The following is a 14,597-nucleotide window of genomic DNA, read 5'->3' on the forward strand; positions in this document are numbered from 1 at the left end:
CCACACCTTGATCCTCCCATTGTTTATCTTGCCTTGTCCAGAGGAAACATATCCTTACCATTCAGAATTCCTATCTAAGCCTAAAACTTGCTAAGAGAGAAAAGAATATAGTGAAAGCATATATTTATCAGAATAATTGTGAAAAGCCAATATTTACAACATGAATTCACAACACAGACAAGGTGATATATGCTGAAGTCATTAAAATTTTGAGTGCCTAGAGTTTTGGTCCCAATTTGAGAAATTTTACTAACAACCTGATTTTTCAGAATGTCCTAGTTGCCTTCTGAGAATCAAATTCTTAACAGATCTTAGTTGATAATTCAGAATCAGACACTTTAAAACCATAAACAAAGGTTGCAGCCCTTTCACTGAATTTCAGTTTCATTCTTTAAATAAAAACATATGACCTCAAGTGAATTCCCTATACAGTGAAGCTCACATGTGCACTTGTCTATGTTTGACAACATCTTCTGAGATCATTCTGTTCCTACTCTCACAGGCCAGATGATACAGAAGAAAAGGAAAGCTGGGCTGTGGGAATGGTTCTGCACCTGTAATAAACCCAGGAGAAAATTCCTTGTCTGTTCCCCAGATCACTTATGATTGCACTGATGAACAAGAGCTTTCTACATAGATGAACCCAAATGTAATTTACTTCTGCTCAGTTTATCATTTTTCAAGAGGCAAACTTACAAAGAGCTTACGTGATGAAAAGTTCTATGAAGAAACAATTCTAAGCTAATCAGTAAATCAAGATTCTCCAACCAAGGGTGGGTAGATAACAAAAATAAGGGGACACAAATTAAAGGAAGACTTTAATTCATATGGTGTGATTTTCAAAAGAGCTTTCTTTGTTCACCATAAAGTAAGATGTTGGATATATTGTTCATTCTTCTTTTTATAATTTTGGAAATTGAAAGCTTTCTCAGGTCTACCCCACTTTTTAACTTTACCTCCTTTTACCTCTGAAGGAAGGAAAAATAAACCAGGAAAAATATTTCTACTTTTTTACAGCACCCTCTTAAACATTGTGCAATTAAATTGTGATAAGAAAAACCGACTGTTTTTATGCCTATATCAACTAAGAGGTTTTGATGTGTGGGTTTTTTTCTCTTGCTTCATTTAAAATATTGTGTATTTATATAAGTGATAGTTGTATTTCAACATGGAAACTGTCTAAATTTCACTGCTGTGTTAACATACTTGCTTTGTTTGTAAAGTCCTTTTTTTTGTTAATTAAGTTTGTAATAGAAATGTTCATATAAAATGGTATTGTTTAATAATGGTTTTCTGAAATGCTTATTTTCCCCCTTTTGCATTGAGTTTCTTTGTCTGATAGGGTTAGGGCTTTGTTCTGAATCTGCTATATCCTGAGCTCATAGTCTGAGTTCTGTTCCATACTCAGAGGCATTTCCAGTGCTTTTGGGGTTCTGGGAGAGGGCAAGAAGGCAACCAAAGTTTCTGCTTTAGCTACACATCTCGTAACAAAATATTGTCTTTATTCTCAACATATTTATTGGGCTGGAGCAGCTTCCCTTGCTGACCATGTGACAGCAGATTTTGCTGAATGTATTTTGGTATTGTGATGTGATGGATAGAAGAAGCAATGTGTTGAGCAACTGGTAACAATCCTGGAGGCCACTACGATGTTGGGGACTCTGCTGGCTGTACTCAGGACTCTGCCAGTGTATGTTGGCTCACTAAAGCTGTGTTCTCTCAATGGTCATAATTACACTGAGCAACTCTTTCCTCTGTCATAGGAAAGAGAGTGATGAAGAAAGCCAGTATCTTTTTCTGCCTGACAGTAAAATGAAAAAACTTTTCCCACTTTTTCTGAAAATGTTTTCTTCTTGTACTTTCATTATAGCTGGTCAAATTTATTCTTCTTCTGAAGGACAGCCATGTATATTATTCCCTTACCAATTAAATTTGATCTATTTTTCATTTTCTTTCATGTTTTGCCTTAGCCACTGTCAGGGTTAAACCACACTCAGTGATTTTCCTGATTCATTCCTTGTGTTGCAAAGCTTGCAGGAATGTAGCTGGCAAACTCAGTTGCTCAATTGACTGAACATACTTAACACCTCTCAGAAGTTTAAACCTGATTTCTCTCAGTGAAATTCTCCTTGCCAGAATTAATAGCCTTCTATTCCTGGGAATTGGAAGTACTAGGCTTCAAGCCTGTAAATGGGGGCATTTTTTTCCTGTCAAAAAAAGCTGAAAGTAGAAAAGGCAAAGAGGATCATAATTCAAAAAAGATAATTGAAAGGAGCCATGCCAGCTTCTATTTGAGTGTTGCTGTAGTGGAATATTTTATTCATTGCTGGTGGGGGCTGGATGTTTTGCAGGTGATGGCAAACTGCAAGGTTGAATCAGATCACTTTTCTAGGCCTGACTTAGGTGAGCAGAGCTGCTGCTTTAAACCAGCTCTTTGCTGCTCTGGTCTGGTGTAACAGAGGGACTGTAGGAAGTCCTAAAATAAATGCTTGTCAAGAACAGGCAACACAGTAACATTCCCACTGATAAAATTCCTTGTTCTGGGCAGAAATAGATAGAAATGTAGTTCAAGTATCCTTGGAAAAGGAGACATTTGCCTTGGCAATGTCATTATGTGAACAAAACTTTCCTCATGCAAATAGCATTTTTCTAATGACATCTTCTTCATGTATCCACATGCACCCATCTTATTCTTGCTCAAACCTTGCTTAGGAAGCAGATCTTCCCAAGCTGGGCAAAAGTGCTTTCCTTTATTTCTATGAGGAAGGTTGGAGAAAAGGGAAACCTTACAAAACAGAGATGATCAACATAAAGGTTTCTGAGAGGTTTCTTTGTATGTGGAATAAAACCCCCATGTATTGGATAGTGCATAATATAGAAACAAGACTTTTATTCACCAAAAATGGTAGAGTTTTGAAACAAAGACTTGATAACCTAAAAGAAAAATTACTCCTCTGCACTGTGTATGGATTCTGGGTGTGACTGATGAAAAGTGATCTGTAGCACTCAGAACCTGTCCATCCTTACAGAAAGGGAAAGGCCAAGTCTTCCACAATAATAATTTCCTTTGTGGAACTCAAACCTCCCAAAATGAAGCTATTTAGAAAGAAATTAATAAGAAAAAACTAAAACAATCATTGATTATTTTAGTAGATTTAGAATTGTTTTGAAGATTGTTTTAGAGATTTAGACAGTTCTAGAAAATAACTGTGGTGCCAAATTATAGAATGGCATTGCATAGAATAGGTTGGGTTGGAAGTACCTTAAGAATCAAAGAATCCTGGAATTATTTGGGTTGGAAAGAATCTTGAAGATCATCCAGTGCTACCCCCTGGCATGGCCAGGGACACTTCCCACTATTACAGGTTGCCTTGAGCCCTATCCAACCTGGCCTTGGACACTTCCAGGGATGGGGCAGCCACAGCTTCCCTGGGCACTCTGTGCCAGAGCCTCACCACCCTCACAGGGAAGAATTTCTTCTGGATATCTAATCTAGATACTTCCTCTTTTAGTTTAAAGCCATTCCCTTTGTCCTATCACTGTTTGCCCATGTAAAAAGTCCCTCTGCAGTGTTTTTACAAAGTCCATTTAGATGATGGAAGGCTGTAATGAGATCTCTTCACAACCTTCTCTTCTCCAGGCTGAACAACCCCATCTCTCTCAGCCTGTCTGTGTGTGAGAGGTGCTCCAGCCTTTGGATCATCTTTGTGACCTTCCAAGTGCATTTGGTTTTTTTTTTCTTCATAGGTGTCTGTTGCTTCAACTAAGGAACTATGTCATCTGATTTAATATTTGCATGTAGTGATTTAAAGTCCTCAGTCACTTCATCCTTACCTGAGATTATATCCATAAGTATTCTCTGTATTACTGAAATTAATCTTTACTTGTACTTTTGCTTGTCCTTGTACCTACTCCTCTGCAGCCAGGACTGTTTTCAGGATGGCACATATGTGCAAGCCTTCTGACATCTTTAATGTTCCTTTAATGTCAGGTTTAAAGAAGGCACTTAAGTATGAAGATTGTAGTTCATTACAAGAACAAGAGTGAGTGGCAGGTCACAGAGACTGATCTATACAGATAGGAAACAGCATTTTGGCGTAACTGGAATTTTCTAGATGGATTTTGAGTTTTCTCTTCAAATATCAGCTATTCACCACAGTGCATCCTTCACAAAATAAACCAAATAGCTGTTTCATAGTGTTTTTTTTTATTAGAGAGGAGAAAAAATCATAAATTTGAAAGTTTTTAGACCTTGAAGGTCAATCTCTTGGGACAGCTCCAGCAGATGGAATATATTACTCTCTGTCAGCTGTTGTACATTGTATACACAACTCATTATTGTTAGATTTGTCAAAGTCACAAGACTTTCATAGTGATAAATCTCTGCTGAGCTAAAAATAAAATTCCCTGCTTATCACTGTGCTTTACTGTTTGATTTTTGGAGTTTCTTGTATGCTGATGTGGGCACAATTTAAAGCAAAACTGCACAAGAGCAACTTTTTACCAGGAAAGGGAAGAGTACTGCAGTTTTCTCTGACATCCTTACCTTTGTCATCCCTCTCATATAAAAGTACAGTAGTGTTAATGTTGACTTATTCTGTCTGTAATGCCAGTTTGGATGCTGACATTCCAGCATTCACCTGTCTGGAAATGCTCTGGTTTTTACCAGAGACTGGTTGCATTTCCCATTGGGAAAAGGGGCTGCTTTCCCTTACTGGCTTAGATGGATTACAGTCTGCAGTACATATAAAGAAGGAGACATTTTAAGTGGAGTGGATTCAGAGATTCCAGTGCTGACAAGCCGAGAGAAAGGTGAGAACAAACATGTGGCCAAAATTAACAGAATAAAGCAAACACCAAAGCTTTTGAGGGTCTACATAACTGTCAGTTAAGTCTGATAATCATAAATATAAAGGTATGTACCAAATTAGCATGCAAAAGTGTCCAGATATCAGGCTTCTGACAAATGTCATGCTCTTAAGAATGTGGGTTTAGCAGATGGTGGTGGCTTTGCAGTGAGAATTTGTGGTCAGTGTGAAGCTGTTTAACGTCTCCATTCATCTGTCAGTTCAGGACTCGTACTGATGAGATTTGCCCATGTGTAAGAATTGTGGTAATACCTCTTTACCAGAAAGTTTTCAGTCTTTACTGGTTCAGCCCTGGCTGCCCTGAGGGAGAACTTCAAGTGAATTCTGTGGTTTATCTCTCATGGTGAAAGTGGATGACAGGTCTGGGGATGGGGATGGGGCAAGGGGAGGTGCAGGAAGATTACAACTCTACCAAAGCCATTCCTGATTAAATCTGGAAGCTTTGGAGGTTTAAAAATTTTTGTTCTGTATTTGTTCAACTCCCTGTTGTGCCTGATTTAAGACCAGGGTTTGGATCACTGGTTATGCCAGACTTGAGCAGGGACTTTGGACCAGATGTTCCCAGAGACCACAGCAGTGCAGAGTAAGGGAAGGTGCTTGCACATCGCTCATGCTTTTTCTGCCTATCAGCACAGCAGTGGGGGAGAAAAAAATCATAATTATGAGTTGAAAAGGAGGGCATACCTCAGCATAGATGTTTTGTTGCCAAAATGAGTATTTTAGATAACAGCAAAAAAATCAAAAATGTAGAAAATTAGAGAAGTAAATAAATTGTATTTGAGCCAGCATATTGACTAATAATGACACAGAGGCAGCTTTTTGAAGTGAGATTATAAATTGACCTGATAAATGGTAAAGTTTTTGGTAAAAAAAATTATGCAGCCCTGATAATTTTTGCTCTGGGATCCAGAATATACAAAGTCTTGCTGTGTGAGGCTCAGGGCAAGAGGAGGAAGAAAATCTGAGACCCTGTCATATAAATCTACATTTGATGATGAAGTCAGTAATTTGATTTCCCTTCTGATATGTTTGAAGAATCAGCAGAATCTTCTTACTGAATGTAGACCCTTGTGGGGTTTTTCTGACATCTGTATTGGAAGAACCTATTGTCAACCAGCCTTGGGAAAAAGAGACAAATGAAATAAGATCTTTCAAGAATGGAAAGTCAGCGTTAATAGACAAGGTATGGTAGAGAGTAGATTAAGAAGTATTTTACTTAATGTTCTGTATCAAAAAGGGTTAGCACCTTACTTTAATTAAAAAAGTAAGAAGTAGAATTTTGTGCTAGAATAACTGAAATCTTGACCTAATTAGTCCAGATCTAATTGTTGCAAAAGAAACTCAAATGCAATGTGGGTTTGATTTTTTCTTTGTTTTGTGTTTTTTTAATAATTAAAAAGCTGCAAATATAGTAAAAATTAAATTAAAACTGTAAAACTCGCTCTCAAAATTCTGCCTGTTCAGCTGGTATTTATGCCCATTCAGTTCCTGGGTATAATTTGCTGCAGGAGGAAGAGGGGAAGAACACAATGACTTGTTGAAATGTCATGTCCTTAACAGGGAGAAATATGATGTTTGTGGTGACAGTTTCTCCTTTTTCTTCTGGGATCTACTCGGGGTCACTTACAAATGTTTCCTAACACCCTTTGACATATTTACTCATTGCTGTGCTGCTCCAGGTTTCATCAGAATTGACCAGAATTATGTTCCCTTTTATGTGTGTGAAATAGAATTTATTTGTTCTCTCTTACCCTTACAACCAGTTTTTTCCTCCTTCAGGATTGCTTTTTATTTTAACTGACCATTAGTGAATTGTTTATAGCTGTGGGGTCTCCAGTGCTGAGCCTGTGGCTCATCTCTTATCTCCTGCCTGTACTCACACACTGCATCCTTTGTTTCCACTTCTCAAGGTCTCTGATATTCTGCCCAGCCTGTATTTCTGTAAACTCTGACATTATTTAGTTGTAAATATCTCATCCTACTAAAATAACTGCTGCAGATATGGGGGCATGGTTGTGCAACACAAAGATAAACAGAAATGAGATATGGACACCTGCTCAATTAGAGAAATTGCTGTCACAGCTAAATCAGGGTCAGGTCAGGGAAGGTCTGGACAGAGCAGGAAGAGAAGCTTCATCCCTCCTGAAAATTTACCAACAGTGCTAATCCAGCACAGAATAACTGGGGAGACACAGGAGCTCTTTAGTGAATTCACACATGAATATCCCAGTCTACAATTCTCCAAAACTAGGAAGGACAAGAATGATCTGTGTAAATTGTGAGCTTCTCCTTAACAGCCTAAACATGAGATGAAAACCTTTTCAGAATGGAAGTTTGGCCTAGTTACCAACCGTGAAAAGTAAACACAGTAATGGTGTCAGGAAACAGTTAATAATTTTTTCTGTCCCCTGAAAATTAACACTGAATGTGATAAAATTGACACTACAAATTGTGTCACTTGCTATTACTTGGAAAATGATTCAGTGAGGAGCAAACAAAGTTAGAACATAAGAAAGGACTGGAAAATATGCACTAGTCAGGTGGGTGTATCTCTCTGGGCTTGTAAAGCAAACAGCTGAGGAGTCAGGGGGTGATCAGAAGGAACCTGAGAGCCACTGACAGCACTGACAGGAGGCTACTGAGATGCAGGATGATGATTTAAAATACAAAATCTCTGTCCAGCTGGAACCACCTACATTTGCTTTGCATTGCAATGTAAAAGTAGATGATGTATGTAATTGCAATACAGGTTACATATAAGGGTGTATAGATACCTAAATCTAAACAGGCGGATGTGTAATTACATAGGAGTGCAAATATTTACTCTAAAGAGATATCTGGTCTAAATCGATTTTCTGTGCAATAAGTTTTGATATATAATCCAAATAGAAGTGTAAGCTGACACACTCAGATACACAAGTGTAAACACAGAAGTGTAAATTGAGATAAGGCTGAATACATATGAGATGCAGTTGTAAATTCATGGATACGCAAATGTGTCTGTGTCTAAATAGATTTAAGAGAAAAATAGATCTAAGTGAAAATAGGTGAGACACATGAAATATGGCTCTTCCCTATGTGTAAGTAGCTGTGTGTGTAAAAATGTGTCTTTGCTAAACACGGGTGTTAAAAAAAAAGAGAAAAGGATGTTTTTAGAAAGGACCACCCTCAAAATATGTTTTTTGTGTCCCTCCCCTTTACCCCGGGTGCAGGGCAGGGGCTTTGGGCAGGGGAGGAGGAATGTGATTGCTTTGACCCCATTCCTGTTGAGCTGGGGCTGGGGCAGCCCCAGGTGTGGCCAGTGAAGATGAGGATGATGGGAATGGGTCAGCCTCAGGTGTGTGTGGTCAGTGAGGATGAGGTAGGTCCTGCTGTGGGAAGAGGGTTTGGCAGCTGGGGAGCTCCTGGCCCTGCTGCTGGAGGAAGCTGGTGAAGGGAAGCCAGAGGCAGTTCCAGGGTGTCTCCCCAGGAGATTGTCTCCCAGGAGCTTGGGGGAGCAGCTAGTGTGCACCTGGATGTGGGGTTTCAGCATATCTGAAGGAAGACAGAGTGCCAAAGAGCCAGGCAGGAGAGGGGAGAAGGGTGCCGGAGAGGTGACTATGAATCAATATGAATGTGTAAAGCAGTAAGTAAACTGGGATATAAGCACTAAAAGTGCTTGGGACAAGTAGAGGTACAATCTTCCCTCTGTCAGGAGCAGCCACAAGGTGCTTTCAGTTTTGAATCTGGATTTCAAGAGTGGGCTCTTAGAGAGGATGGTAGTACCTTCCCTTGTGAAGGAAAGCACTGAACCCCTGTCCATCAACAGCTTCCTCTCCCTTCACCGTTTGTGTAAGAACAGTCCCAGATATATTCAATTGTGAAACTTGGCTCCAAGGGAAGTAGGAGTTTAAGAAGGAAAAATAAAATCTAAAAAACCAGCCAAACAAAAAACCCCATGAAAAACCACCCCAAATCAAACCAGTCAGTAGGAGGAAATAAGTAACGGAACATGAATTAGTCATGAGCAATCATGTCAGATCAAGTGGATTTTGTTTTTTCTCTGATGTGGCAATGTACATTTTAAATAGGAGATAAGCAGAAGACAATTTTAATACTGATTTTAGTCACCATTTCCTGTATCATCCATGTGTGTTCATAAACACAGGACCTGGACTATAGCCTAGAAAGTTGCTTAAGGCTTCTGTACAGTGGATGAAAACTTGCTGGAATATGATACTTCAGAAAACATTTACCAGAGGTTTGCTGTTGAAATGACAAATACATTGAGAGAGATTTCTGCCTTGGGTGCTATTAAATAAACTCATCAGTGGTCCAGCCTGTGGATTGGAGTGGAATTTTTATTCTATATGCAGTTGGGACTGATCTACAAGTGGCTGAGAGCACTCTGGAAGGCAGCCTGGGAGCCTTCCCTATGGCAGTGATGTTCCTGCTGTGTTTCCCCCTTAATCCTAGATCCTGAATTCCATGAAGTGATCTGTCCCCACACTTTTGATATCCAGCAGCTTGACCTGATCTCCGGTCTATTAACCAGCTGCTTATGGGATGTGATCCCATGTTATGGAAAAAATAACTCCTTCACTGCATGGTCCTGAGGAATGTGTTGGGCTCCAGGGAGCCAGGACAGCTTTGCTGCACTTGCTCTGGCTGGGGTCAGGTGACCCAAACCATTCTGGGGAAGCAAGGGCATCTTGGAGAGAGTAGGAAAGAGGGAAATTGAGATTTGAGGTTTCCCTTCTTATGAAGCTTGTGAACCCTGGATAAGACTTTGATTTTTTTAATTAGTCAACTTTAATATAAAAAAATTTCCTGCAGCTTATGCAGCAGGGAATGGGGAATTAATATATAAATTAAGGTTGTCTGGGAAAACAGTCTCTGGAATGTGTTCTTAAAAGCACAGATAAGGATGTGCTACACAGTTTGGATTTTTCTCACTATGGCCACTTAAGAATTCCATCTTTTTCAGGTAGGTAGCAACAGTCTCACTCTAGTGAGAAAATGGAGCATTGTGGCCTAAAGTGCCAAAACCCAAACTTCAAACTGCAGTAATTTAATTTCAAACTGCATATCCATGCAATGCAGTGGGAAAGGGAAACAAGGAGTGAGGGGAATCCCAGCCAGCATTTACACCAGTGGTGACACACATACAACTATGGTGCTGTAGGCTGTGAGGCTCATTGCAGCTCCCTGAGGGCTACATGGAAGTGAATTTTTGAGCTTACATGGAGCCTTTTTACTGAAGGTGAGAAGTAGGTAGTTATAAATGGGAATAAGGATAACTTACTGCATTTCCTCCTTTTTTTTTTCCTTTGTGTGTGTGTTCGTGCTGATTTTGTAAAAAAGCCCAGAATTACCAACTTTTGTCTCAAACCCTTTTCCACAAAAGAAATGGGTTAAAAGTGAGAATCTATGGCAGTGACAAAAATTTAAAAATTTTTTAGCCACAAAAATTTGGGTTTTTTTCTGATGGAAATAACAAAACATTATTGTGGGAGATGAGGGCATAATTGCTAGAAAGTTACGGCCTTTTAAACTAGTTTTACTTGGATGGTGGAGTAGTATATACAGTTTTACTACTCTTTAAAATATACTTCTCATCAAAGTGAATAAATGTCTTGAAAAGCATGTAATTTGCTTATTTATGTTGTACGTCAGCTGGGAATACTGAAACAATTCTGTAATTAGAAGCAAAAGAAACACTGGTTCTTTGGAGGGGATTGAGTCCATATACAATAACTCTCAGCTGAAGAATAGGGAAGAAGAGACTGAGTGTTTCCTTTATTTTGGTTTTGCTTCCTGTTGAAGTAGCCAGGTATAACCATTTCAAAACAATTTACTTTGCTTGATGTGTCTCTTGAGACAGCAAGCTCTGCAGTCACAGACAGTGCTTGGGAAATAATTTTGATATACAGGCCTGTGTGTTGTTCTTCCCATTGGAATATTTGCCTTGGAAAGAATTTGGAAGTTCTGTGCTTTGGAAATGCTTCCTTTTCCCTCTCAGCAGGGGTGGAAAACACACACAATCTCTTTATTTCAGTTTAATACAAGCCTAAGAAGTAAAGCTTTGTGTCAACCTCTATACATGATAAAAAGTGTTTCTGCCCTGTTTGAAGTGATGGGTCATAAAGGTGATGCTGGTGTTGCACTGAGCCATGGCCTGGTTTAGTGACACCTGAAAATTTCCTTTGTTCTATTTTGACTTACTTCAGGAGACAGCAATATGTGCAGTGAGAGGGGCTGTGGTCTAGGATTTGCATCACTGATGGAAATCATAAATTGATAGTATTTCAAAAGAATATTTATTTGTTTGCTTTCATTTTTGAGCTTTTTCCTTTTAACTTTTATCTGCAATAAACCTGACAGACTGGAGGTGGAAAGATTTAGTTGCTATGGAGGCTGTTCACAGTCTCTGTTAATCATGAAAACTCAGGAAAAAAGATGCTGCACCCAGTGTCTGCCAGTTAGAGTCAGTCAGAACTCTAAGAGGATTTTTCATCCCTATAGCTAAAAAGAAAAGCAGCTGCTCATCATTTGCTTAACCTTGCATGGGCTGAATTTAATCAGCAGAAAACATTTGGAGCTGATTGTCCTTCAATTTTGGAGTGTCCAGTAATCTTCTGTGTACATACAACTGGCACACTTTTAGCATTGGAATACTTGGCTAAACCATGTTTTGCAATATCATTATCTTTTGGAAAGAGAAGAGGAAACAACACTAATTTCCCAATGAACAAATATTTCAGTCTTCTGTATAGGTTGCATTGCTGGCTGATTTTCTGCAGCTGTTGTATGAAATCTATTGATCAGAGTTAATAAATTTCCAAGTGAGTAATACTGTTTATTTGTATTGATTAAAATTGGTCTAAATTCTGAGCCGTTTAGCATTGCTTGGCTACAACTGATGAAGCCATTTGACCTTGTTATTTTTTGACAGAATGCGCTGTTAAATTATTGGTAAATTTTGAAGCTGTAAAAAGTTTCTGCTGATTACCTAGGAGTGGTTTTGGTTAAAAGTCTTACACTTTCCTGCAGAATTAGGGTGTTGGACTTTTATAGATAGCTACTGATACCTGCTTTTGGCTGAATTTTATGTTAAATAAAACTCAAGATTGACTTGCATAGTACTACTTGATGAAACGGAAACCATTGTTAAAAAGCCACTCAGAGGCAGACACACAGAAAAAAAACATGCATTTAAACAATGTTTTGTGTCAACAATGCATTCCCTCTTTAACAGGGAATTTGGCAAAACTCAAATATATATATATTTTTTTCAAATATAAATTGTGTTCACTTGCATTGATGACTGGTGGCTTTTGGATAGTGTTTATAATAGGGTGAATCAGACCATGCCAGCGGGATATCTAGAGCTGATTGTACTAACCCAATTAAGATCCGGTCAGGGTGACCCAGATCTATACAAGATTAACTAGTGCTGAATGAGCTATCCTGGACCAAGGGCAGCCCTAGATAAAGCCTGCTACTTTCTCTTGCTGTTTATGTGAAAGGCTCAGGTTGGCTCCTGTTCCTATAACCTTGTAAAGGAGAGAGAACAGATAGTGTGCACTGGATTTTGGTGTATGCAGGGGTCCAGAAGCTGAAGGCTTTACAGGGGTGAATTTAATAATCCTGAGCAGAAAGCATGCAAAAAAATATGCTCAAGCCTGCCTGACCATGATAAAGTGTGTTAAATAGGGTTTTGTTGCTTTTTTGTTTTTGCTTTTTTTTTTCTCCTGGAAAAATGGGATCTCTGAAAGTTCTGTGATTGCACTGTTTCTAGTGCAGTAAAAATCACACTGATATTAGAGTTAGGTCTGTTCACAGGTCTGACGAGCTAAGTCACTTTTAGCTACTAGACATTGAGTAAGGTCATGCTGGCTATTGTGGGGTTTCTGCCTGGTAAATACCTTCAACTTATTTTCTGTCATCTTCTGAAGTCACCTTGAAGGGGGGTAAGGATGTTCTCTGCTAGATAAATTATTGCATTACATAGTGTATGCCAGTCTTGGATGTGAAATGACTGAAGTGGAAAGAGCCTGGGCTGAAATACTTCCTGGACTTCTCTTATAATTGGAGAATGAGGTAATTTAAGTTGGAGTCAGTGAAGGCTGTTCCAGTAATAATTTCTAATAAAAAGTTAATTTGAACCAGTTTATTGCTTATTATATGAAATAATTGAATTCAGAATAAGGCTTCTTAAGGAGGCTTCTGATACTCTCTTCTGCTGCCTCTTTGATTTCCACATCTCCCCTTCTCCTCATTCAATGGGGTTTTAGTGTATTACCATTTCCTAGGGTGCAGTTACACATCCACAGTCTTCCCTTTTCCTCCTTGCATTTAGCTGCTGCTGTGCCTGGGCCAGGCAGTTTTTCTTTACACAAGATGGAATTGTCAGAGATTTTTCCAATGTTTATCTTAACTTCTCTGCCAGGTGTTGGAAGAAACTGTGCTGGGCATCAAGGAGGAGATTCTGTGCCATGTAAGCAAACTCCATCCATCATCATCATAACCTTTGCAAAACCAGGAACAGTCGGTGCTTTACACACACCAAGTGTTCCATTCCCTTGAAACTTTCAACCCATTTAAATCTGGCTCTCAGAGGGGGAAAGGGCCATATTCAAATTTGGATAACACTAAAGCATTTACAGCAAAGGCAGCTCATAAGGCACCAGTTTCGGGGACATTTGGGAAGTGTCTCCAATAGCAAAACATAGTGCTCAGAATAAGGAAATAACTGCACATGAGCATCAGTGGAAGGGGGAGGTGAGGAACAAGACATTAATTTCTCCCTATTGATCTGAAACCAGATCTCTCAAATCCTTGGGTAAAACATTTGTGCTACCAAGGGTCTAAATGGCAGTTTTGGGTCTCAGTGCTTAGGGATTTTAATAGGAGTATTTGCATTATCCTCTCCAGAGCAGTAATTTACCTCCTGGACTGTGTCTTTCCTATTTCCAGATAACACCTTTCTCTGAGAGTTTATTTGAACGAAATTAATTTTGCTTGTAAACTTTTTAATTTTTAATTAATTTTTGCTTTTAACCTTTCTAGGGCTGTGACATGTTGCTTCACTAGTGTTGCATTTTTTCTCCCAGCAGCAGTATTAACAGTTTTGGAGGCCATTGCATGAATATTCCATTCACTGGGCAAGGGCATATTTAGATCTGCACTAAATCATTGTAAACAAAATGTGATGTTTTCTCAATGCCATGTGAACAAATTTGTTGTGTCAGAAGCCCCATCAAGAATCCTTGGATACCACCTCAGTCTTGGAAAGTGCCCCAGCTGCAGACCGTAGGAAGTTCTGTCTGAAGCCAGCCCTGTATATTTGTCCTGTCCTTGAGCATCTGCTCTTCACCTCAGCTGGAGACAAGGCAGTGCATTAAAACAGTTCTTTGTCCTGGAATGTATTGAGAGACCGCCAGCTATTCACCACCCTTCACAGAAGTAATTGTGAACGCCGTTTATTTCTATCTTTAGCACACCTTTTATAGGGTTCTACAGGGTCCGTGTGTGGATGCTAAATTCTGACAGTGCCTGTACAGATTACAGGCCGCACAGTCTCAGGCTTGCCTGAGAAAGTAGTCTGGGAAAAACATGAGAAGGAATTAAAACAATCCTCAGGAACACAAAACAGCCTTGCAGGTGTTGTTATGTGTTCCTTGTTTTCCTTGCAGGAGAAAGTCAGGGGGGTGGTGAGCCCCACTGACCAATGATGGTAATGTAGCA

At 39.2% G+C, this 14,597-nt stretch overlaps 1 protein-coding gene across 1 annotated transcript in view; it reads left to right on the forward strand.

The window, feature by feature from the left end:
• LOC107204210 (potassium voltage-gated channel subfamily KQT member 1-like) overlaps positions 1 to 14,597 on the forward strand; it is a 481,393-nt gene that overhangs the window by 58,305 nt on the left and 408,491 nt on the right. Inside the window, 2 exon segments of the mRNA XM_033514697.1 lie at positions 503 to 623; positions 626 to 649. Of these exon segments, the coding sequence (XP_033370588.1) occupies positions 503 to 623; positions 626 to 649 (145 nt within the window).

This window comes from Parus major, chromosome 1A, assembly GCF_001522545.3.
Source record: "Parus major isolate Abel chromosome 1A, Parus_major1.1, whole genome shotgun sequence".
Taxonomy (NCBI): Eukaryota; Metazoa; Chordata; class Aves; order Passeriformes; family Paridae; genus Parus; species Parus major.